Source organism: Echiichthys vipera (genome assembly GCF_963691815.1).
Source record: "Echiichthys vipera genome assembly, chromosome: 18".
Lineage (NCBI taxonomy): Eukaryota > Metazoa > Chordata > Actinopteri > Perciformes > Trachinidae > Echiichthys > Echiichthys vipera.
In genome coordinates this window covers 11616882-11643207 of record NC_139843.1, presented here as the reverse complement: position 1 = coordinate 11643207, position 26326 = coordinate 11616882, and the positions used below count along the sequence as shown (strand labels likewise).

Below are 26326 nucleotides of genomic sequence, written 5' to 3'. Positions count from 1 at the left end.
CATTTCCATTTGATGTTGTCTTTGTCCACGAGAGTCATCGGTCACCTGACATAATTAAAAAAAGGATTAAAAACCATCTTGCCAAGTCCTATTAAAACTGCATTACAGCAAAATGTCCTCAGCTGTCGGAGTGAAAAAAGGTGAAACGCAGCCTGAGGTGCAACAATATTCTGTCTGCATATTAATTTACTCTCCCTGAGGTATGGATGACATGAAATACTGGTCTCTTCCTAAAGCTTTTTGTTATTCTGCTGCGCCTAGTTGGTGTCAAAGCCTTCTTGAGATAAATAAGAAAAGAAAAAATTTGGATGTATGCCTTTTTTTATTTTTATGTAACAAAAGCATTTTTACTATGTACCCTTCTATTTGTGTTCCTTAGAGGGCAACACTAGATGGCATGGGAAAGAAATTTCATCAAAGGTGCCACATACTGGGTAAAGGGAAAATGAGTCAGCATTGTTGAGTGATAACATTCAAACTAGTTACGCAACTCAATTCGTGCTATAGTTACAGTCGTAAGACACAAATAAAGTGGCAAAATTGGATATTTTGCTACTACTTCACTCGGATCATAAATGTTGTGCCTTGTTTTATGTCTTGTCTTTCGCCTAACATCTTCATGTACTTCAAATAATTTTTACGTCACCTGATAAACGCTGATGCTTCCTGTCATCTTGGATTGCAAAAGAGCATCTTGGATAGGAAATAGAAGTCTATATAGAATAACTGTGGAAATATTGCACAATTGCACACCGACACGCCTTGCACTTCTAAATTTGATCTCACAAACACGTTTCGTCTCGGGCCAAGGAGCTTATGTCCTGAGAATGTCCTTTTTTTTTTTTTTTTTTTTTTAAAGCGTCATACAGGCATTGTGGCATGAGGAAATATGTTTCAGTAACACCGCTGCCTTTTGTTTCATTCTCGGGAAAGCTTTTGAGAACAAACATCTTTATCTACAGTCAACACAATCTACAGTGACATCATAAATCATGCTCTGTTAAAAGCGCAAATCATTGTTTACACATGAAACAAACTTTGTACATGTTAGTCATGGTGTGTGACGTGTCAAAATCATTTAAGTTTTTAACTTATCTTCACTTAATGGTAAGACATTTAAATCGAGTAAACTAATAGTGTCAGATCAATGGGAACGGACCACAACCCTGTGAAAATACTGTTGTCTACAGTGGTCAATACATGGTATAAACCAACATGTTGTGGAAGTAACGTATCTAATGGTCAGTTTGCATTTAGTCACTGCACGGACAGTTTGATGAATGCAGAGGCTGGCATCCAGGCAGACGCAGGATGGTCACTTTCACCTGAAAAAATAAATAATTTACTGCTCAGGTGACGTTACACATTCATTGATCCGTGTGAATATTATGGACGCTGAGAATGTTGCCGTGGCCTCATGAACAGACCTCATTCTTGAGACACTTGCTGAGATACATGTTGAACTCTTCCACGCTGCCGGTGTGCAGGTCGTTGATTGCCAGAATTTGATCTTCTTTGTGAAACAGGCACACTGTCTGTGGCTGGCCTGTCCACCCAGACACGCTGTGACACACACACACACACACACACACACACACACACACACACACACACACACACACACACACACACACACACACACACACACACACACACACACACACACACACACAAACACATCTTGGTCACAGAGTATTAGACATTTGTGTATATAATTGCTTTCTATTTTATTTGGCCATGAGATGGATACATTCCTCCTATTGGTACTAACAGACTATGCATATAATGGCTGAAGCCACTGAACGTCTATTTAGAATGCAAACCCAATAATGTATTTGCAATCAGAAGATAACTGCTACAGATTTGAAGACCGCGTTGCTCAACCGTCCGTCTCTCATGCACCTGTATAGAGATGTAAGCCCAGTAGAACTAGGCCTAACATTCAAACCACTTTTCTAGAAATGGTGCCTTTATAACAGAGCTGCTGAGTAATAAACCAATGGTGGTTTTTCTGCATCTCAAAGGAATGTTGGAATTAACCAATTAAAGATGACCAAATCTTCACACAATACAGCTGAATGTTCTGAATCATCCAGCACAAATGAATAGACAACTCATTAAGTCAAGTCATTGTTCTGAACTGCAGAACGAACAAATAAGGACGTGCAAAATCGCTGCCAGCATGTCCTGATGTGAACTGTGTCAACAATGGAAATATGTGGATTCTGGAAAGAGCACCAGCAGTAAACCTACACGAGGGAATTTGGCAACCACATCTAATGATCTAATTACTATCATTAATATTGATGCATACAGAAAAATATAGAAACACATACAGGAACATTTGTAAAGCCTTTCTACATATGTCAAAGCAGTCTGATATCAACTGTCTTTTTTACATTTCATTTTACACACTGTAATGAGTATGAGATAATGAGTATTTCACAGACAAACTCACCTTGGTTTCCCATCCACCTCTGTTAGTGTTAGGTGTTTCTTCAAATCCGCCTGCTTGAGCTCAAGATCCCTCTCCTCTGGGGTGATGGTGTCAAGGCTCGAAAGAAAAAGAACAAAAGCTTTAATTCAAGGTCCTGTACACAACATCCAGGACAATATAGCAGCAAACTGGAGTAATGGCGTCCAGAGAAGAGAACGAAATGACTCTCCCCTCTGTGGGTGTTGTAATCTGAGCTTCTTTGTTTTGATAGTTAGCTAATCAACTCAACCCTCAACCTAAAGTAATAAGAAAGCAGAAACTCGGGGTTGGTATTGTCTCCTTCCTCCATTATAGTGGCATGAGGGTGTGCATAGATAAGGACTTTTAATTTTCTTTGAACAACTCATTTTAAATTCTGGTAGCAAAGACGCTCGTGTAGCACTGGCTACTCTTATTAAACTATCCCCATACCGGCGTCTGCTTGCAGAAACCACTCTAACCAGTCCAGCAACATGTCAGCAGCGCTGGTCCCAGCATTCCTCTCTGGTTACGGATTTGACTTGGTCACTTTTTTTCTTTTTTTCTCTTTTACCATGACAAAGCTGTTTTGTTTTCACTTTTTGATCGAGTGCCACAATGGGAGGTTCGAAACGCCTCCCTGTACTTCTACATGTAAAGCAAATGTTGAATGAGTACTCGGGCTGACTTTAGTTGTTCATCACACTCTACATAAAATGTCCTTACTTTTAGTAGTGTGCTCTTATTACAAGAGCGGTGCCCATTTGGTAGTTACTTTTTTGGACTGAGGGTCAGTCTCACCTTTCAGTAGAGTGCTGTCTTTCCAGTGAGTGCACATTTGGTCTCTCCAGCATCTCTACAGGTGATGTGGCACCGTTGTCACTGGAGCTGCTGCTGAAGTCGGACGTCGGACGCATTTCTTCTCTGAAAACAGATAACAACATGAGAGATTTTAACATCAGATCTTGATGCATATCTCAGTTAAAATCACCAACCAGTTGCTGACGTATTCTTAGTTGACAGCTAAAAAAAATGAAGCCAGGGCCAAAACTTTAAGTAGAAACGACATCTGAATCTGCATGCACTGTGGAGATGGGTGACAGCCTATATTTTTATATAGGAGATGATGGAAGAGGCACAAAGTGGATGTTATTAATTCATTGCCTGGTTAGCTAAAACCTTCCCTTCTTAAGATGCTTTAAGAATCAGGTCCGTCACAAATTTTGAACATTAAATAAAGTATTACTTTCTCTAATTGTTTGTATGTCACAGTTATGACATCACAACCATACAGAAGTCCTGACGGCTTGTTTCTAGGCACAGTTTCTGAGGGCTGTTTGCATTTCTCTATAGATTGAGTGTTTTCATACTTTAGCAGTATCTATATAGCCCCTCACCTTTAAAGCAAGACAATGTTTTCAGGAAATAGGACATTATACCTCTTCCAGAGCTACACGTAGGAGTTTTCCAGCTAAAGCTTTACTTGGTCTGGTGTGACCAGAAGCTTAAGGCAGCTAGTATTAATGTGAACAAAGATAGAAATTATTTTTATACTGAGAACCATTGAGTTGGTTTGCTGACTTTATAACTGCCTTACTTCTGTCACTGTCGCACTACATTTTAGCATTTAGAGTCCCATTTGTGTCACCTGTGTGGCTGCTGTTTTTGCAAAAGAGCATTTTATCAGCATATGGAAGATCGAATACACCTGCTTATAAAAGGTCTATCATTCACCACAAGCAATTCCATGGCTCAATTGTGTACACATCTGTAATCAGTGCCATTTTGTCGAGGTATAACAAGCGTGTAAGTTGCCAAACAGGCTCTGAGGTGCTGCCTTTCTGAGATTCTTGTTTGGTTCTAGAGTATCAACAGTTCAGTGCTGTCTAAATAACACCCTCTTTGTTGTCAGTCTAGGTGTTGATCCAACGAGGCTGCGTTAGTGAGCTATTTTGGTATCTAGGGCACTGGCAAAACATGTTACACAAAGAACACTGGGCACTGACACTGAAGACAAAATGAAAGGTGTCAAATAGGGTCAAAAAGGTTGAGACCGCTAAAATACAAAGTCAAAAATACAAACACAGCCCACAAAAAAATGAGCTTGACATAAATCTACCTGTCCTCAGTGGCTGTCTCCTCATCGAATTTAGGTAGTGGAGAAATCTGTGTCTTCAGTTTGTCAAAGACTTGAGTGACATGCCTCATCAGGGTGCCTGTGGTGACCTCCTCAACTTCAAGGTCACTAGAAGCATTTGGCACAATGAACAATAATAAGCAATGAATTCTACCATTATTTGAATTTGTTTAAAAGTGACGTGTCAACTTACGCTGCCTGAGCCGCTTGTGCATTTTGTCTAACTTCCATCATTGTTTCATATCTACAAGAGACAGATTCAAAATAGCAAAAAAAACAACAATTAATATCACATTCTGTAGTATTGGAGGTCATGATTCCAGCATTTGAACAAAGGTGAGAAAAGTAAAACTAGTGAGGATGAGGATTGTTTTTTGGCAAATTATAATTAGCAGATCAACACATTTTCACATATACAATAATCAACACTCACACTGAGTCCAGGCTTTTGGGACGGGTCACCTCATTTACCCCTTGTGATGTATAGGCTCTTGGATAGTCATAGATTGGATTCACTGGCTCTGATGCACGTCTTTTGGCATAATCTTCAACCTGTCGGCCGATCGGAAAGCAATATGACACACTGTATCCATCACCTGAACTTACATCTCTTAAAGAATTTGAATTAGATTTGTGTTTATTAATTACAAACATTGTTGTCGCACCTTTGGTTTTTCAGTGTCACTATCCATAGCATTTGATAACGGATCAGACATGGACCGCATTTTCAAATATGCCTGAAAAAGAACACACACCTTAAAGCAACTATGTGAACAATATTAATGTGATTACATTATTTTCCACATTATTCTGACAGCAGAAGATTGTCTTTGTAGAGAAATGAGACAATGCTAGTGTACATGTTGCTTTAAGCCCATGGGGCTCGGATGCATTGGTTATACCTCTGGGTATACTCTAGTTGGGTGGATGGGTCATGTAACAGTGAGTCAATAAATAATATTTATAATAATACTATATCAGCCTTATAAAGCGCTTTACAAAGTACAGCACAGACGTTTAAATAATGTGGTAAATATATAAAAGAAAAAGCAGTAAACTCTAATAAAGACAAAATACTAAATCAAAGATTAGAGTAAACTGAGTCAACTAGGGAATAAAAACGTGAATGGGCGGCGCATGTCTGGAGAAGTGGGTTTATAGGGCCTTTTTCAAACTATGACAATGTGGTTTGGGAGTGAGATCCACAGGGAGGGGGCGGTGACTGAAAATGCACTATCACCCTAAATTCTCTGCTTGGTCCTGGAGATTTGCAGGCACTTGGCATCAGCAGACGAGAAGGGGATGTGCTGGTGGAAGAGGTCGGAAAAGTAGGGGGGAGCCAGGTTTTTGAAGGATTTGTAGATGGTGAGTAGAATAAAGAACAATATTTGAGATCTTGTGGGAGCATTTGAAAAAAATAAACAAATCAGAATTTCACCTGGATAACACAACTGATGACACCTGCCATAAATACATCCAGAATAATATCCTATTCCCTTTGAGCCCAGTAGGTTTTTCTTAAACGATGAGTAGTGTAGAGGTGGCATCGACATTTCTTATAGTGATCAATAATGAGGAATGAGGATACATGCCAACCGGTAAAGGGTTCAGGGCTCTTAGATCCAATACCAACAGGATGAGGAACAGTTTTTACCCCAGAGCCCTGCACACCCGCCCACCTCATAACTGACTGAAAAGGATTTGCACTAATAACATTTAATGTACTGTACCCCCTTGTAAATATGCATTTAAACACGTGTTGTATTCATGCTATTTGCCAGCTGCTGCCTACTGACTTTGTCTTTATGTTTCTGTTTCTGTTTATTATTTTGATATGTGTACGGGAGAAGTCATACAAAATTTCATTGTACTAAGTCTAATGACAATAAAGCAAATTCTGATTCTGATTCTGATGGATTCACAAATGCATTTTCCTACACAAAAGAAACCAACACATAAAATAGAGTCACACAAAGGAATGTCATGATTGACTGATGTCGTCAGCCTCTGTCAATCAGAGTTAGTGTCAGATCGACAGGACGCATGCATTTAGAAAGTTAGAGCCCAATTTGTGCAGAGCTTTAGTTGCAACGTTGTGTACCAACCTTTTCAGACTCATTTTCAGTGCCAGACTTATTTTTCCATAAAAGGGGGTTTGAAATAACCTGTAAAACAGGAAGAGAAGTTTATTTTCAAAAGTCAAATAGAGAGATGATTGATAAGCAAGTGTCGAAAGCAGGAAGTAGGCTACTTAATGGATTATAAAATGTATTAGCTTTTATTTGAGCCAGGTGTTGAGTAATGTGAAAAACATGATGAATAAGTTAATAAGTTATTTAACAGTCTGTAAAATATGTTTATTGGCTTTCTTTCCAAGAGTTAGATGAGAAGATTGTTACCACTGTCATGTCTGTACGGTATGTAGCTGGAGCCAGCACTGCAGCTAGCTTAGCTTAGCATAAAGGCTGGAAACAGGCGTAAAAAGCTAGCCTGGTTCAAAGGTAACAAAATCTGCCTTCCAGCCCCTATTAAGTTCATTATTTGTTTTGTCGCTGTTTTACAGGAAGTTATGTGCCAGTAGTATTTCTTAGCCAGGAGCACTGACTTCCTGGAGTGTCCACTGGTTGCCTAGCCACTGCTCCCAGCCATGAAATAGTTCAGCACATTTCAAACGGCACATTGTTCCCCTGGCGCATTCACCAAAAAATCACAGGACATCGCTTTTAAAATCGCCATTCTGGGCTTGAGGAAAGTTTTACAAACATAAAAAGTCTCGATGCTAAACTAAGCTGTTGGCTCCAGATATTCATCATAGTTATATTAGAGTGACAATCTTTTCACCAAAATTAAGATATGTTTTTTCCAAAAACTATTCCTTTGATCTGGTTTGTGGTCAACAGATGTAAACTGACTTAAAAATATTTACCTCAATTGTTGAACGCCCAGTCGACATTTCCTTTAGCAGAAAGAAACACATATACTCAATGACAGTGAACACAGCAGTGAAACAAACATACATACAGTGCAGTGCAGGAGATGCTTGGTCTCAATAAACTGTCACAAAACATGATAAAGAACTAAAATCTCAAAGTACCTCTGATCTCAAACATTTATGTGGCCGATTTTTCAGGGCTTCAAACAGGTCAGAGAACCAGCCGTCTACTTCCTCACTAAAAACAAGAGGGGCAAATGAAAAACTTGAAAACCTAATTTTGAGACTTCACAAATTATGGTTATTACATTTATTTTAGAAATCCATTTGAAAATCAAATATGAAGTGGAAATAGTGGCATTTAGCAACAATATGCCGTGAGCATAGAGGAAGGGAAAGCCATTATCCTCTGATATATTGCTACTAAACAGGAAAGCAACATTGTAATTTATTTTTGATTGTTAGAACTCCCAAAATAGCAGTCAGCATGACGGGTAGGGGGAAGTGTTTTATGTGGCACTGTGAAAGTGTCAGCAGGGCCTTGAGAGGAGGATTGGCAAACCCAGCTGTGTGGCCTGAATCCTGGTTATACCATTATAGCCATGTATCTGCACACTGCCCTGACCCCTAAAAACCATACTGATTTAGATGTCATTTGATGATATTTTATGCTCATTTTCAGCTTCATATTTGCTTCTTTACCTAACTATCATTATTTTTCTCATACTGTCTACATATACCCTGTATTCACCCTCTGTTTTATCGCCTGTCTCTTTAAGCCCCCCTTCCGAAATAGCCCATTCTGCTCTGATTGGTCAGTGTTTCCGGGTCTTTCGATTTCTCTGCACTTTCTACTTGTGACATCACAACCAGACATAAGTCAAGACGGGTAATTTAAAGGCACAGTTTCTGAGTATGGGCTGTTAGCATTTCTCTGTGGATTGAACATTTTGGTGCTTTTACAGAATTTACACAGGATAGCACTTTGCACCTGCTTTATAGACAGGGCAATCTCACTTTTTTACAATATGTGGACTTTAAATGGCTCCATTTGTACAAAATCCAAATAAATTACATTTGGTTTGAACAAAACGGTTAGTGACTGACTTTATTTTGAAAAGTACCCTGATGAACTGTGATCAAATATGCAGAAAATTGATAAAAGGCTTTCGTTTAAGTTATTAGATTAGGTTTTTGACATTCTTCATTCTTTAATATCTCTGAAATACTGTATCTACTTAGTTACCAAAGCATTCTATAGAGTAGAAGTAAAAATACATTCTGGTGTTGTATGGCAGGAGGTTTTAAAGCATAGTGTAGTAAAATACATACATTATAGTAAAGAAGCTATTCATTCCATCTCAGTGCTTTATATCACCTGTAAATAAACTGCTGACTGACCTGTTCTCCCCGACTAGGAAGTAGTCCCGGTCAGCTGCCCTGATGTAGAGCACACAGGATGGGGAGCACTTGAGGCTTCTCTGGACCCATCCCCATCTCTGGTGGTTTTGAGGGCTCACATACAACAGTGAGATACTTATAGAGGGAAACAAATAACATAGATGTTAAAAAAAACATTCAGTGCTGGGATCTCCATAAAGAAACAGCTGGTTTAACTGTATTATTTAATTTGAGAGAGAATACATTAAATTGATTATTTATCACAAAAGTGGCATTGAATGTGTTTGGTGAGAACATACTGCGATAAGTCTATCCCTCCAAGTGGTTTGTCCTTTTCCTCTGGACTCCTGAAGTACTTCAGTAGATGTTCTTGCTCACTGACTTTGTACAGCACAAAATACCGCTTCTTCCATGATCTCTGCAGTAGAAACACGATGAAATAAACAATGAAATGTAGTAAAGTCAACACATAAAGAGCTGCAATTAATTGCATCTATTGTGCCAACTATGTCACCTCCGTCATCAACCGTTTTTGGGGAGGAGACTTTAACAGGTATCCAGCTCTTATTTCCGTCGTAACGGAAATTGATTTGTAGAACACTGCATTTCCGCCTGAGGGCAAGAGAAAAGCCCAATGTTTTCTGTTCATTTGCTTAAATCTCATCTTTGTATACAGAAATCTTCAACTTTATTTTCCTCTAGTGCTATCCGGGAAAACCAGCAGAGGTTTATAGATCAACAAACGTAACAGGAGCCGAAAGTAACTTTGTTGCAAAAGCAGTTTTAACAGAAGTGACAAAAACACCCCAAACTATTGCGTGTGATACTGTAACATTGGTTCATAAGCACATTCCTTGTCAAATGTATCTCTTGTGGTTTGACAAGATCAGCTGTCAAAACAGGTTTTTTGTAAGAAGCACCAAAATGCCAGTAAGTATCATCTAAATCAAAACAGAAAAGCAGATTTCCAGATGTGATACGTTACCTGTGCTCTTCTGGCTCTTAAGCATTGTGACACCACACCTAAACAGAAATAAAACAGAAAGGTGTCAGTCTTTGTCACTTGAGAACAGTGTTAAAATATCCATTAGGAAATAGTTAACCTTCTTAAATAAACAAAGGTATAAAAATAGGCCTCTGTCGTGCCTTTGTAAAAGCAGGGCATGAAACAGAGCCCTGTTCAAAAATCAGACGCCACGTTATGGTGCTGATGGTACATGTTCATACTTAGTACTGATTTAATGTTTTTATCTGTAAAAGCATATCTACAGCTATTAAAAAAATAAGTATAAACATACAGTATCTCAGCAATGTTGGAATCAAGAATGTTCATCATCCTCTTTATACCATTCCCTGGTTAACACTCACTTTTTGAAGATAGAACCAATGTTGTATTGGCATTTGGACGCACATAAGATTTTACATCACATCATAAAACAATATAACTTTAATATAAAAACATGACTCACTAAATGTGCCGGTTCTAAACTAGGAAAAAACAGAATATTCTTACCTGTGGAGCACCTGTTCACAGATTCCGTTCTCCTCACTCTCTTGGACAATAAGTGTCGCTGCACGAGGAAGCTGGCAGACAGAAACAAGACATTCAAACTGGGAACTGGAGTTTCTGGTTTCTCACTTCAGTCGCTCTTAAGATCTACCTGCTGTGTTGTTTGTCTTGTCATGTGGAGAGAAAAAAGACGGAGACTTTAAGGCAGCACATTCAAGAGCTCTATGTAGACAATAGAAGAGATTGATGCCAACCTTTGACATCAGATGACTCATATGTTGATATATCATGAAGACTGATGAGTACAGGAGGGACGGGGACTTAAATGTTACCTCAAAGCACACAGGTGACTTATGGTGATTTGTGAAGTGGGTTGTAACAGCTTACAGTAAATGTGAGATTTAAAGGAAGTCGGAAAATAACTAAAAAATAAGCCTTTCATTTTGTCTCTCCTGTTAGATGTTTGAGATTCACTGTGCAGAGTTTACGGGAAAGCTGAAAGGGCTGCTGAAAGTGGAAAGTTTGAATTTACATGTGACTTAATTCATTTGGTCCAAGTCAAATCTTTTATTTTCTGTCAAGGCTACCATAAAAACATACTAAGCCAAGAACATTATCTTTGACCCAAATCATATCCTGAATAGCCAATACAAATTGTTACCATCAAGGAGCAGATACGTGGTTCCACGTTTTAATAAGGTTAGACTGAAGCACTCTTTTGTGCACTAGTCAATCCTTAATTATGGAGCATGATCCCAGATCACACCGTTAAAGGGTCTTGAATATATTGTCCCTGGTGAATGGAACATTATGCTAAATGTATCCTTGTCTCTTGTCCTACATTTTTGTCTTTGCTGATGTTTTAAAAGGATAAGAGTTGATGGGATGCCTTGTGGCTTGACTGCATTTGACCTCTCCCTGCTTGTACCCATGCGTGGGCCATTTGTGCTATTCATGTGAAAGGTCATATGGGTCATGGTAAGCATTTTAAACAGGCATCTGCTAAGACTAATTTAACTGTCTCAGGGTGGAGATGCACACTAATCACTCTGTACTTGCAATAGTGCATTTTATATAATACCATAAATGTCTCGTAAACTTCACAAATTACATAACTTACAAATGTATATTCCAGCCCCCCCCCCCCCCCCCCCACCCACACACCCACCCACACACACACACACACACACAGACAGACAGACAGACAGACAGACAGACAGACAGAGACACACACACACACACACACACACATCAAGGTCAGTGTCAGGTTGAAGTAAATAGAGCTGTTACAGGCTTCTTGTTTAGTAAGACAACTCTACGAACTGACAATTTGCCTGTCTGTATTCCCTCCTCTGACTGAAACCTTGTTTTCTTCCTCTTGTCTTTAAAGTTTAGATCCATGTCCTATCTTTAATAAAACCAGGCACGTGGTTGCAAGAGCACCAGGACAGATATCACAAGGCCATCCTGTGCTCCCCCTCCCCCACAGGAAAGCCTTCACTGCAGTGACAAGCCTATAAAAACCCTGGTGGTCGTGTTGCCATCGATCAGTGGAGTTTAATCTGCGCTACAGACAATGAATCGTAAGGAAGGAGGAATGGCCACACAAGGAGTAAGCACTTCAATTCCTCTTTAGGAAGAATAGCAAATGTCACTAATTGACCCACCGCCAGCCTTATCGCTTGTTCCTTTCACCTGCAGTTCTTCTCTTTTTTATTTTCTTCATGTTATCTGAAGGAAATGCTTCTGAAACATCAGCAGCACCTGCAGAGACAACGAGATGGCATCGCCTACAGGATGAAGAAGCTAGCAGCTAAGCAGGTGGAGATAGAAGTGAGTCTATTATATCATTGAACAGTGTTCTGTTGCTATTAGAAATACAATATTTGCTTGTGGGCGTCATCATTTTCTCACCTACACCTACCTTTCTACTAGCCTGCAGACCAGCAGCCAACACATCAGTTGTTTCTGCACCTCTTAAAATTAATTTGATAATTTGGGGTTTTGGTGTTTTGATTAAGCAAATGACATCAACAGTATTGTGGAAATTGCAATGGTTATTTTCTATTATTTTCTGACATTTTCGACCAAACAATTCAGTTATGTGAATAATCTGTAGATAAACTGATAATGAAAATAATGATTAATTATGTTGTCCCACTGTGTTCAGAGGGGATTGTATCAGTCGTTTTCAAAGTGGGGTTTGCTGCCCGTATGCTGCATGCTATTACGAATGCATTTTTAAGGCCGATGCCCCTCTCACCTAAGAAAAAGACCAACGCCGTGAAGGATAAAATCAGGCAAAAGTACGAGAACATGAAGCGGATCCTGGATGAGGATCTTCGGATCACGCTGACTCAGCTGGACACCGAGTATGAGGCCACAGAAAAGTTAGTGGAGGACAGGATAGAGGACTGCTACCACCTCACTCAGGAACTGGACCAGGAGCTGACCAACATCAGTGCCCATGTGAAAACACAAGAAATTGACATTCAGGTAAACACAGGGACAAATTTAAAGTTCTGATTTCATGTGAGGCATATAACCAATTGTATTATTTGTATTGAGGCGTTTTATCAAAAAATATTTATTCTTTTTACATTTTCTGCAGAATGCTGAAACAGAAAAAAGGTATGTTCACATTTCAGGAAATAGCATCTTGCTACAAAATTGAATGTACACGCAGCTAAGCCTGAGCTCTGCAACAGGTATCAACCAACCCTGTTTTGTCTGAACTTAGAATATGTGAAACTCTGAAGCTGACTGACCCTGACCTGATTCAAATGGATGACTTCAAGAATGAACAACTACTGAGTCTCACCATCAACCTGCTGCTGTTCATCAGATCCCAGGTCCCTGTCACCAAGAAACTCTTTCAGACCTGTGAGTTCACCTTAAAAGACAGGTTGCTTCATGGCATGTGAAGTGTGAGTCTTGCTCCAAGCTATGTCAGGCTGTGATTACTGTCAACTCGTAGATGCTCTTTGTGTCAAATTGGTCTAGCTTGTGAACTTGTGGTGAGAACACAACTGCAGATCTTTCACACGAGACACTGAATTTTTCCGACATCTGTTACACAGATGCTGCAGATATTGTCCTTGACGCTGACACTGCTCACCCCAAGCTGATCATCTCTCCCAAAGGCGACTCAGCCACCTACACAGACACCTGGCAAGATGTCCCAGACAGTCCCTCCCGCTTTGACACCACCCTGAATGTAGTCAGCCAGCAGGGCTTCAGCGAGGGCCGCCAGTACTGGGAGGTGGATGTGAGTGGGAAGACATACTGGGAGCTGGGGCTCACCTACCCGAGCATCCCACGCAAGGGCCGCGAGGAGGACTCCTGGCTGGGCCGAAGCAGGGAGTCTTGGTGTGTGGAATATTTTAATGGAGACTACACAGCGTGGCACAGTGCTGTCCAGCATGAGCTGCCTCTGCTGGCAGGAAAACAGTTCACTCGCATTGGGGTATTCTGCAGCTTCCCCGGGGGTTTGGTTTGCTTTTTAGGAGCTGATACCATGACCCCCCTCCACTGCTTCTGCGCTGGGACCTTCACTGACACCCTTTATCAAGCATTATGTCCTGGTCATGACAACGAAGGCACAAACTGGAAGTCCCTTAAGATCTGCGATGCTTCCCGGTCAGCTCCTGTTCTCTGAGGTGGGGCAGGAATGCCTCTGGGCAGGAAGGATGCTGCAAAAATGGCCAGGAATGTGTTGCAATGTGGGGCATGCGCATCAGCTGCCTGATCTGAAATTCTTAACCTGTGACACAGCATCAGCTCAGGGTACTGTGCATATTCAGGTTGGTCTAAATTTGCCTAGAGCAATTTTTTAAAGCCTATCTCTATTTTAGAATGAACAAAAATATTAACGCAAGACTTTTTCTATATACACAAAAGGCCTATTCCTCTCAAATTCTGTGTTAGTGAGCACTTCTCCTTTGCTGAGATGATCCATCCACCTGACAGGTATGGCATATCAAGATGCTGATTAGACAACATGATTATTGCACAGGTGTGTCGTAGGCTGTTTGCAATAAAAGGCCACTCTAAAATGTGCAGTTTTATCACGCAGCACAATGCCACAGATGTCGCAAGTTTTGAGGGATTGTGTAATTGGCATGCTGACTGCACAAATATCCATATCATGTTGCCCGTGAATTGAATGTTCATTTCTCTACCATAAGCCATCTCCAAAGTCGTTTCCAAGAATGTGGCAGTAAATCCAACCTGCCTCACACCCGCAGACCACATGTAACCACGTCAGCCCAGGACCTCCACATCCGGCATCTTCACCTGCAAGATCGTCTGAGACCAGCCACCTAGACAGCTGATGCAAACATTGGTTTGCATAACAAAATCATTTCTTCACAGACTATCGGAAACCATCTCAGGGAAGCTGATCTGCATGCTCATAGTCCTCATCGGGACTCAAGATTAAACCTAACAGTAAGTACTAATTTTTACAGGGAAGTGCTGTATTTAAAAATCCAAACAAGTTACAAACATCTTCCCTGTGTTACTTAAAAATATGCAAAAAATGTTTATGTGATTTACAGATTTACCAGAAAAATGACACAACTCATTACAGAATAAATTCTTTATGTTTAATACAATAAAAATGTTTACATAAGCATTCCTCTGTTTTGAAATTATTTAAACAAGGTATTGCCCCAAATTCATAATAAAATTGGGCCATATTATATTTTCAATGTAGTTCATTCATTCATTGTTCCAAATCTTTTCAAAAATATTCCTGAGGACAACAGCATTAAACACCGGAAAGCATTTAAGATTTACTCTTTAAAAATATGTTTTTTCCCTCCTTCAATTCCAATCCAAAAACAAGTGGAGCAAACACTCCTTTCAGCACAGGCTGGGCACCACGCCACCGATCAGAGATCCATGTGTCGAGTCGTGGCTGTATTGGACAAGTGCACTGGGTGTAGAATGGGACATGTCTCTAACTTAAGCCAGTATTGATCACACTTCTGGCAACTAAAAATATGATGTAAAAGTATTATCAAAATAAAATAAAAAACAACCGATAGAAAAATACAAGGAGTGAAAAGGGGAGAATATAATGACAAATTAAAGCTATTGCTGAACCTTTCCCCTTAGTTACTGACACATGCAATCATGTGAATAATGTAAAAACATTGCAGACATGTGGATTGTGTATGTTCAGACTTGTCACCACCAGTAATAGCTGCCTCTGTGATTGACAGACTTTGGCACAATAACAGCGAGTCGCAGAAACAAACTTTGTGTAAGTTGTAATGACCATCAGCAAATGTCTATTGTATTACCGTATTTTACCATATAACTGAATGGTAATAATTCATTTACAAAATTATACAACCTTGGCAAGGTGCACAAAGTGCTTAAAATTAATAATATTCTTATTTTATGATTTGTGCCTTTTAAATCTTTGAAAATCAAAGATCAATTGAAACAAATGGCAAGACTTTGCTGGGTACCTCTTACTAGAGTGAAGTGTATGTTATGACAATGTACAACACTAATATACAGTGAAATGATGTGGCACTTGTGCTTTGGGCCCTAGTCCATCTCTACACTATGATATTCCCAAATTTATGACAGTTTTTGACATTCTCAAGTTCTCCTTCTCGTGTAAAAACCCTACAGTGGGTATCCTATTATCTATGAACGTTATTAAAGAGGAATGTCTAACTTTAAAGATTGAAACAAAGGGAAATTCATAAACTGATTTGTTGGACCCTGACTAATAAGACAAGAGCGTCATTTTGATTATATGCAAATACACAAACTTCACTTACTCGGGATTGAACAATAAGCAAGTTAAGTCTTCAACATCAGGCTGAGAAAACTGGCAAATTGCAAATAATCCTTGCTTTTGTGGGAGTGGACTTTATACTATGCACTTGACCCAAAATCTCATAGAACTAATCACTACACAGCAAAAGATACACCTTCCTAGCCGTACATATATGACATTCTTTAACATTACATGAAATAACCTGAGGATGCCAGCATGCTGCTACCAACGGAAACTTGCTAGGAAGGCTGAGACACTGAGCCTTTGGCAAAAGCATCGCCACATGTTTCTGCTCACAGGAGTGTTGTCTTTCTCTGTTTGTCTTTTAACTGATAGTTGACAGATGAAAACATGAAAACATAGATAGCTGAAAATGATCTGATCCATTTTCCAGATGCTTTTTCTCTCCCTCTGACAATGAAGGGACAGGGTTTGTAGTTAAGACAGCTCCTTTATCTCTCCTATGGCAAAGACGTTTGTAATCGCTTCAAATTCCTTTGCTAGTGGGAGTTTCCATAGACTTTCTATTTCTATAGGCTTTTAGACATTCAACTGTGACCTGGTTTGTCTATCTATCTGTCAGCAGAATTACTGAAAAACTACTAGCCTGATTTTCATGAAACTTAGTGAAAGCATGTAACGTTGGCTGAGAAAATGAGTATTGGATTCAAGGGGGCGGACACTCAAATTACTTTTCAGTTTTGTTAACACGTCAAGATATGGCATTTGCAGTTTCCAAATGGGAAAATTCTGGCATGCCTTGGTAGAGGTCTGCACTCTCAAAGTGCCCTTCTACTAGTGTTTTACACTGTACAAATGCATTGGACTGATTCAGACAGGTTTATGATCTATTTCTGGAGAGACTTCTCTCAGAACACTAACTGTAAATGATTTCATGTATTAATTGCAAGAACCACATTTAGCCCGAAGACTCTGTCCACAGTTCTATTGCAAATCTATGGCAAATACTGGAAAATGGAGAGACACATGTTCAGGTATGATTCCGCCAAACCCACAAAAACTGGCAGTTAAATTTTCTGGGTTGGTGGAATAACATGGATATTTCACATGCCTGTCAAAAAAAGATCCGATCAAATGTGACGCCATTATTCCGGAGAATAATCTGAAGAGGAAGAAGTTTCACCATCAGCACATGAACGGGGAGTGATTTTTTTTTTTTCTCTCACAGAGTGCTTGTTTTCGGGCCCAACTACACGTCATATGTGCTCCAAATGTGCAGTGTCCCGCTGGGCCTGAATCATCCCTGAATGCTTTGATCGCTTAGTCGGTTCCTGAAACAGTCAGTCAGTCAGTCAGTCAGTCAGTGATGTCATACAGTACAGTCAGTTAGTTAGGCTGGTGGTCAGTTGAAATACAGTTCTTTCGTCAGCATAGAGACCACGCAGGGAATCTGCTTCTTCTCACTGAAGCGTGGGTCTTCAGACCAGGACTCAAAGCTGGTGGCCACCATGTAGTTGACCCGTGTCAGGATCTGCATTATCTCCAGCTGCTTGCCAAACTCGTTGAGGACGTTGCAGAGTGCTTGGACAAACCAGGAGCCACGCCCAGGGTTCCTCCATGAGTAATACCCTGTAAAATCAACATGAGTCAGCACTGAAACTAGACTCCCAGGTCTCTGCTCACCGATATATCAAGCACAGGTCATAGATGTGACAGATACCCAGAACACTTAAAGGTCACATATTATGCATCTGTCTCATTGAGACCCCATCCGAAAAAGCCCAGTCTGCTCTGATTGGTCAACACTTCCAGGTCTTCCACATCTGTGTTCTTGGCATCTCTGCAAAGTTACTTCAGCCAGAGAATGACTATAAACCGTATTTATATATTTGTGACATCTTAATGAGCTGTGTGCATTTCTCTGTGGATTGAGCGTTTTGATACTTTCACAGTAACATCTTAACCTGCTTTATAATAAACAAAGACATGGCACCTCACTTTTTACAAGATGGGACCTTTAACTTAAAGCTATCATTTATTTGTCAATAAAAATATCTATTTTAAAATGAAACTTGGTTTACCTGGCACAGTGGAGTAGGCAAAGAGGAAATCTGCCTCTACAGGGATCTTATGTCTTGGATTAGCATCTGTCTCCAGGGTATCGTTTGGTGGACCCGAATCTGTCTGTATACCATCATCAAATTCAGAACCCCGGCAAGCCTGGTGAAGTAAATGAAATGACATTTCATTGTGATCCTGAGTAGCTTTCTCAACGATGACCTGGTGAAGCAATTCAAAATTATCTGTTTTTAAAAGCTGAGATGAGCAAAATCTGACACAATAACTATCATCTGTCCGTGGGGAGCGACTGAAAGCCATTTTAATAAGTCTTCTCAACCAAAATAACTGTTTTTCAGGGTTTTTTTCCCCCTTAGATTGACCATTTGGGTCAAAAGTTGTAAACAGAAATTGGTTAAAGAAAATGTCATTTTTTTTTTTATTATATATCGCACAATCATTTGTAAGTAAAAGTCTTCTGAGATTCGTACCTGGATGAAGAAGAGTTTGGGCTTTCCGACTAAGCTTTTGCACATGTCTCCCCTGAACAATGAGGTCATGGACTTGATGGGCATGGCTCCGTCTGTTCCGTAGATCATGCCCTCCTCGCCATGGCTTAGCAGGATACAGGCGAAACACGAGCTGTCACTATGGTCTTCCTCCGAGGCTGACCCATGCACACACAGACAAACACTCAACTCTTAGCTCGGCTCAGGCCTCGTTAAAGTCGTAAAAAATTCATGAAAAAGTCCAGTCTGGAATTTATTTAACACATAATTCGTTTCATCAAGAATTTCAAGATACAGCTAAATTACAACCACAATTTTGAAATGTAAAGCTTCTAGATGTTGTCTTCCGAGGAATTTAATATTTCAATTAGTGTAGTATTTAAGTTTGTTACAATTTTCTAATCTTATCATAAAATATTGTCGCTCAGCTTATTGCTTGACCCTAACACACAGCACTGTCATCCCTTTAGGAATGGAAATGTGCCGAGCAAATCCCATAGCAAACACAAATATTAAAGACTAAAACTCATGTTGAAAGTTCTTGTGCACTAATGGGATATTTTTGGCCAAGAAAAAAGGTTTACAGATCACCAAAATAATTAGGATTCATCCAAAGAGGACCCTAAACAGCTATACCAGATTTAATGGCATCTATTCTGTGAAGTATCTTCCTTCGGACAGTGTTAAATCAAGGATCGGACCTTCAGGAAAAAAAACCCAAAGATTTCTCAGACCTCACTGCTACTTGGATAAAATGTGTGCAGATTCTAAAGAAGAGCAGCCATTAAAACGTCATATTAAACAGTAAAAGCCCACTGGTGTTGCCAAGGGCAAGTAGGAAGAAGCCTGAGAAGTGACTTGCCCATTAAGCCATTAAACTTAGCCAGTGGACCCACAAGCGCTCAGTTCAGTGACACCAAAAGGTGAAATTGGTAGCAACTTCATTAGAATTGATTTAATTACTTTTACAACAGCACCACCTGCTGTCTGACCTGGCAGAAATTTAAGAATCAAAAAATACTGTAACAGTCATGAACAGAGATTTGTGAAAGAGAATTGTGCATGTAGATCACACTGCAACTTGAAGGGCAATCGCTAATGTCACTAGCACATAACTGCATGTATGTATATTAAAAAGGTCCCATAGGCTGATTTTCAGGTTCATACTTGTATTATGGGTTTCTACTAGAACATGTTTACATGCTTCCAAAAACATACTATTTTTCATACTCGAATACTACTTGAATATACCTGTGTCCACCCATTGTACTACAGTCCTTTGTAAGACACTATTAGTAAGCTTTAATAAAGTACTTTAATTTCACTTCATTAGTGTATTTAAGTACACTTACAAAATAAATATTTGAGCTGATTTTAGCTGATTTTAAAGTATATTTCCAACACATTAGTGATTTATTTCAATTGTACTCCATGTGTGTTTCGAATCTCACGAATTGTGATTTTCACTGGTGTACTGCAGTACACTTAAAGTTTGGAAAAAGCATACTAGCATACTATTTACACTATTATACTCAAACAGTACTTAAGGACTACTTTACTACACTTAAGTATACCTGCAGGGGACAAAAAAAAGCCCAAAGTACATTTACATACTATGAGTGTACTTAGTACTATACATTATTTAACAAGTAGTTAAAGTTAATGTTATTTCACAAGGGTACACTCAGTTGTCAGTTTATTAGATACAGCTAACTAAAAAAAAGGATTGGTTTTAGATACAACAGTCTACAAAAAATCTGTAATAACTCCTGTCTTCATGAACGATGGATATTGTTGAAAAGGTTTAAAGAGTTGTGGACTGAACTTGTGGTGAATTTGGAGGCTGTAGTTTGTGGTGATGTTGTAATGTGTTATACTAAGAGGTGTGTGTCTCCCCAATTTAAAGCAATGTGACCAGATTAAATATTAGAAACAGCTCTCATCTCAATGTAACGCAAAACAACTGAACAGCACCACAATCTAGAGCATCAAAAATGACCACAAACCTCTCTAAGCAAACATTATGACCTTCCTGGTGGTAGGATCAATTGTGGGTCAGTTGCATTAGAAAGCATTACTTCTGGTGGACCTAATAAACTGGCAGCTGAGCAAATGACTTTTAAGGCATGACTAGAAGCTAGTCTATGAGTGTAAGAAGCAAGAAAGCCACCCTTCAGTTAAGAACTACCGTAGCAATTTATGAAAGAACTTTCTGAAAATGTTTCATGGTGTTTTCAAAAGGTTTTTTCTCTGTTATTTGTTGGGGTTGGTTTTTGCATTCTGTAAGTTCAACATTCTTACTTACCCACATGAAAGAAACAAGAAAAGTGTCCATGGTGACTACTCACCCTCTCTGAGAAGACGCTCCATCTTCTCACATGTCTGATCGTTGTAGATAAAGACATCGAAGCCCAGGCTCTTGAAGCATTTGAACAGCTCGCCTGCATCTCGGTCCGTGCCGTTGCGTACATTCATCCCTGCCAAGAAATTCTGCTTAGACTACACGCTCTTTATGCAATAAGATTAGGTAAGATTGACTAAGGTACATAATGTGTTTGAAACATGTTTGCTGTACCTGTCTTTTCATCAAAGTTTTTGTTGTTGATGATGATGCACTTGCCCACCCGCTGGTGGCTCATCTTATACTGGAATGTTGGTGAAACAATTCTGTAATGGCTTTCGGAAGAGTAGTCCTGATCCCGCATCTGGCCATCCTTATTCTTCTTACTAATAGAGACAGAGAGAAACAGATTATTAGACAGTGAACACTTCATGGTAAAATTGTTCAAATTTAAAACTTCTGCAATATTATTTACTTTTGACATGTACCTAATGCAAAATCTTTAAAGTCCAGCTGATGTTGACAAAAACATTACTTGTGTAGATGTATACAATCCACACACTCACATACATAGCATTATCCTTTATTAACCTAGATGTTACAGAACAAATTAAACTTCGCCAAAAATAACAGTAAAAGGTATAAAAATAACATTGAAAAACAAACGGACAGGTAATTTGACTTTCCGTAATAATCTTACATGTCAGCGTCTTGCAAACATTTTCTACAACTTATTCTAGTCTTTTAAGCCAAAATGTTTCCACACATAACAATTACTTCAACATAAGTAAATGTCAAGACTTCCAATACAATGAAAACTCACATGAAACCGACTCAACCTGATTAACCTACTCAGAAACCAAAGAGTACATACATTCTCAAATATGGCATTAATGTCACAGCCAAATTTGGTCGCCGTAATCCACCATCTGTTTGAAGAAGAAACTAGCACATTTTTTTGTTTTAGCGCAGGAATTCCAAATCACAACCAACTCAAACGTAGATTGAGCGAGAGTAAATCTTCCACAAGAGGCAATTCTCACGGACCTGTCATATTTCCATTCTTCAAAAGATGCATCCAGATAGTAAAGCCAACATTGGCCCATTGGGCGCTCAGAAAATCCAGGCTCGTTCCAGAAGAGCCTAGTCATCAGTTACTCAAGCATGGGAACAATACACAGCAATGCGCGCTAACCGTCTCATGCATATACACCCACAGGCAGCCCAGCCATACTCGAATAAACATGTGATCCAGAACTTTTTTAAACCCCCCTCCCTCCCACCTCCAAATTGCGCCAACATACTGTACCAAACAATTGCGCGAGGTTGGTCAAAGAGCTGCAACTCTGTTTTGCTGTGGGCTGGGCATGGCAGAAAGAGGAGAAGGTAGGAGGACGGTGAAGAGCAATATGAGGCGGTTGTGTCCATCTTACCTGGGTTCGTCATTAAGCGCTACGCCACTCTGCATCTGAAATGCGTTGGTTTTGTCTCGTTTCTTTTTTTCCCCCAAAAAGAGTTTCTCCAGACCTGGCAGCTTAATTTTTGGCTGTGTGCTAGGATACTGACATGCTCTCTGTACTGGATGGACACCTGACTGGGCCAGCGGGTGCTGAGGACAGGGGCGGCGCACTGTGAGTCCCCTGAGTCAGCAGCCTCGCCACCAAACCAGTGCTTTCTAAAGGTCTATTCACACATGGCCCCTGCGCCTCACTCCCTGCTGAGGTCAGACAGGGCAACAAGTTGCTCCTCTGCTGACAGGCACAGAATCCACCTGTACAGACATGCCTAATGTGAGTGCCTTATTGCCTTTAGAGCTGGATGCACAAGATGTACAACTAATAAACATCCATTACTAAGAAAATAGTCACTTTTTATAAACACCTGACCATACAACAAGCTAGTTCAAAGCTAGATTTAGCCATACTCCAACCAGTTCAAGAAATACAGACAATTATCCTTACAATATTTGATATTATACACAATTCCTTCAAAGATGACATGGCAGCTATGACTTAAAGTGATACTGTAGCTCAGATTTTTTTGAAGTGGGGTTGTATGAGGTACTTATCCATAGTCACTGTATTATCTACAGTAAATGGTGGTCAGCATGCCCGACATGGAAGCTAAGCAATGTACTACTATGGACGGGGACAACAGCTAAAAGAATTTTATCCACCTAAAAATGTACCACCTTCAAGTTTTACACAGCAGGAAATAAAGCTTTTCTATGCTCTCTTTAAAGCCACCAGACTCAACAGTCATTTTACCTCGACGAACATGGGAGGTGCTGGATCAATCACTGCCTTGATCGGTCACACTGTGTTATTTTGTGACTTGAGGAAATAACAAAACTAACAAACACTTAAACTGATATTGATTTTTTTCCCGGTGGGTAAAATACACTTAGCTACTGCCCTCGTCCACAGAAGTATATTTCTTAGTTTCTATTCCTCTTCACCTCCTTAAAAAGTGAGTGGCACACAGCCTTCGTGTTTCATAACTAGTGTCTGGGAGAAACTGTTGACAATTTTTCCTCTACTACAAAGCTTCACAGCACCACCTTGTGAATCAAACAGAGGCTACTCCCTCATGTCAGTCAGTGTCACTTTAAAGGGACAAAGTCAAACACAAGACATGATCAAAGGGCTCACGCTATGAGGTCACACTAAATTCATATCCACAGTTTTGGTCTATCTGCTGTAATCGTCTTTTTTAAGCATTCCCAAAATTGACTTTAAAATGGTTTCTATGCTCTTTGCCCCATTACACTACTTAGGCTATCCAAAACTGGGCTGCTCTGTCATATCAAGAGCATGCATTTTATATTTTTAAGTTCTGATAAGAGTTAGCATCAGCACCCTCATGTGCAACTAATTGTCAATCTTACGGAAAGTACTCAGCTGGGTGTTTCTTCTCATTATAAGGAGCCCATAATTAATAAATATGAGTGTCTGTGCATATTTAGTTTATTTGCGAGTGGTGTAGCAGAAATGTATGCTGTTAAGACAAACCACAGTTACATTTGGGTTTCTTCTCGACTGGAGAAACAGTGGACTGCACTAGAACTGTGCCAGGGGTGAAAATGAGGACAAAAGGATAAACAACAAAAAAACGAACAATGTAGAGATATATTTAGCAGAGAACCACCCTCTGAAGAAAGGGGGACAGGGTTGCAGCTGCAAAACACTCAAATCATGCATATTTGGTTAACTTCCATGCAACACAAAACTAATGGCAAAAATCCCCATCAAAGTATCAAAAATCAACATAGACATAGGCTATATAAGGCCATGGATCGACAGAACCCATGTCTTGTTGAGCTGTAACTGCTGACATATAGAGCCTTGCATGGACAGCCACCTGTGTATATCTTGGACCTGCTCCATCATTACACTACTAATACGTCACTCAGGTCTTCTGACCAGGAATTACTGGTTGTCTCTCTCACTAGACTAAAAACTAAAGATGTGCGTGCCGGGGCGGCCAGTGGCTGAGTGGTCAGAGCAGTCGCCTCATGTAAAGAGGCTGAAGGTCCTTGAGGCAGCGGCTGCGAATTCGACTATGGCCTGCAACCCTTTGCTGCATGTGCCCCCCCCCCCCTTCTCACCACATTTCCTGTCTGTCCTGTATAATACAGGCTTGGAGAACTGCCAAAAAAATAATCTTAAAGAAAAACAAGGTGCGCGTGCCTTTGAAGCAGTGGCTCCACCTCTGTGTTTGACATTCTGTGGTCTCCATTGATGCTTTTAAAAAATAAAGCAGCTGAAGACTTAAAATTAAAATGGCTTTCGTCTCATGTTTGTAATTTTGTGTTTTTAAATCTTGTTTTTTATTATTTAATTTCCATTGTTATTGCTCATTTTACTGTTTGGGTCTTACTTTAACAATTTTACCATGTGAAGCACTTTGAGACTTTTGTCTGGAAAAGGTGCTATATCAAATACACTGATTTTTATTGTTATTATAATGAAAGTGAAAACTATATTAAAGCATTGTACATGCTCTATTTAAGTGAATTTAAAGTGAATTAAATTCGTGATAGCCCAAACTATGCGTGGATGTTTCCATGTTCAGATATAGCTTTGATAGCTACTGGGAAGTGTTGAAAAGGGAGTCACCTCCCAAACAGCAGAAATCTGCCTCTGCGGTCCGGTCTGGCGTCCGTTTGGTCTCCCGTCAGCTCCCCTTCCTCCACTTCAGCTCCAAGTCCAGTAGCTTCTGCAGGTTCTCCAGCCATCTGCAGTCAGCGACACACGTTATGGATTCACTCACTGTACATTATGCCACCAATTTACGTTGCTAAGTTACATCCAACTTGTTAGCTTAGCGCCAGAGACTTGTTACGAGCGAAAACTGTTTTGAACTTAGAAACGGATACTTTAGCATGGACTTACACTCTCATTTGTGTAATGTGCGGTGTCAGCTCAGCTTATTGCCCAATTGTTGGCTGTGGTGAGTCGTTTTTTTTCTGCACCGAAGATTTCGCCGAGTTTCTCTTCCTCAGAAACTCTTCTTGACACTTGAGAAAGCGAAAGTACGTTCAGCGTCACATCGCTGGGTTGCGTCATTACGTCAGAGCCCTGCGTCAGGTCTGCCACGTTCCATGATTGACCGCACATTGACATATTTTGTGTTTTTTATTGAAATTAGTTTTTGTTTTTCATATATATTTACTTAATTTATTATATATATATGTATATATATATATATATATATATATATATATATATATATATATATATATATTGTTCAGTTATATTGTTTATATGTATTATTTGCGCACTGCCCTTATTTGTATTAATTTCTATTTTTGCTGATTGTCTGCTTGTTCTTCATCTGAAATACAGTTTGATTTCTAATTTGAAAAGAAAAAAAAACATTTCATTATTAGCATGCAAATACCATGGAGACAAATACAGTGAGTCACATCTCAACATATCCAGTTCAGTAAACAACTGTAATAAGCAGAAAGTGTAGCATATACACGATAGAAACTGAATTAAATATGGATCCAATTAAAGTAAAATTCAAATTAATATCACACTGATGCATTCAGATGCCATCAGTTAGCATATGAGTTGCATGAGAAGCCTAAGTAAGCTTACATAGTTAACCAAACAACTAGACATCAAAGAAAAGTTGACACTTGCTGGGAAGAAAATTGATGTTTTGGCCAAAATATACAGCAGTCCAATTTAACACCACAAAATATGAAGTGTGTG

General features: G+C 39.6%; 3 protein-coding genes across 3 annotated transcripts; 1 reads left to right on the top strand and 2 right to left on the bottom strand.

Moving 5' to 3' along the window:
* Window positions 1-501: 501 nt before the first annotated feature.
* On the bottom strand, window positions 502-10505 carry LOC310961176 (pleckstrin homology domain-containing family S member 1-like). The gene is made up of 16 exons (XM_083933165.1): window positions 10439-10505; window positions 9911-9948; window positions 9440-9537; window positions 9225-9343; window positions 8926-9060; window positions 7687-7762; window positions 7519-7548; window positions 6698-6757; window positions 5258-5329; window positions 5026-5144; window positions 4786-4836; window positions 4575-4700; window positions 3257-3379; window positions 2459-2554; window positions 1428-1563; window positions 502-1325 (listed from the first exon to the last, which is right to left on the bottom strand). Exons 2-16 carry the CDS (start codon window positions 9933-9935, stop codon window positions 1254-1256), a joined length of 1338 nt encoding a protein of 445 aa, XP_083789291.1. The 5' UTR covers window positions 9936-9948; window positions 10439-10505; the 3' UTR covers window positions 502-1253.
* Window positions 10506-12175: 1670 nt separating this feature from the next.
* On the top strand, window positions 12176-14093 carry LOC310960722 (zinc-binding protein A33; the record flags this gene model as incomplete). Its single annotated transcript, XM_083932497.1, has 5 exons — window positions 12176-12268; window positions 12704-12931; window positions 13047-13066; window positions 13176-13318; window positions 13516-14093. 5 exons carry the CDS (start codon window positions 12176-12178, stop codon window positions 14091-14093), a joined length of 1062 nt encoding a protein of 353 aa, XP_083788623.1.
* Window positions 14094-15028: 935 nt separating this feature from the next.
* On the bottom strand, window positions 15029-25622 carry casp7 (caspase 7, apoptosis-related cysteine peptidase). The gene is made up of 7 exons (XM_083933121.1): window positions 25499-25622; window positions 25223-25341; window positions 21339-21490; window positions 21112-21240; window positions 18746-18921; window positions 18278-18416; window positions 15029-17825 (listed from the first exon to the last, which is right to left on the bottom strand). The coding sequence occupies exons 2-7, from the start codon at window positions 25339-25341 to the stop codon at window positions 17599-17601; spliced, it is 942 nt and encodes a 313-aa protein (XP_083789247.1). The 5' UTR covers window positions 25499-25622; the 3' UTR covers window positions 15029-17598.
* Between the last annotated feature and the right edge of the window lie 704 nt (window positions 25623-26326).

Bases quoted from the DNA above. Each gene is read 5' to 3' on its own strand.
- casp7 (XM_083933121.1), bottom strand. From the start codon at position 25,341: ATGGCTGGAGAACCTGCAGAAGCTACTGGACTTGGAGCTGAAGTGGAG. The intron at 18,417-18,745 runs GTACGAATCTCA...TTACTTCACCAG, and splicing joins CCAAACTCTTCTTCATCCAG to GCTTGCCGGGGTTCTGAATT. The intron at 17,826-18,277 runs GTAAACCAAGTT...TTGATTTTACAG, and splicing joins TGCCTACTCCACTGTGCCAG to GGTATTACTCATGGAGGAAC.
- LOC310961176 (XM_083933165.1), bottom strand. From the start codon at position 9,935: ATGCTTAAGAGCCAGAAGAGCACAG. The intron at 7,763-8,925 runs GTCAGTCAGCAG...TCTTGTTTTTAG, and splicing joins TTCCTAGTCGGGGAGAACAG to TGAGGAAGTAGACGGCTGGT. The intron at 2,555-3,256 runs GTGAGACTGACC...TTTTCTTTCGAG, and splicing joins AGACAGCACTCTACTGAAAG to CCTTGACACCATCACCCCAG.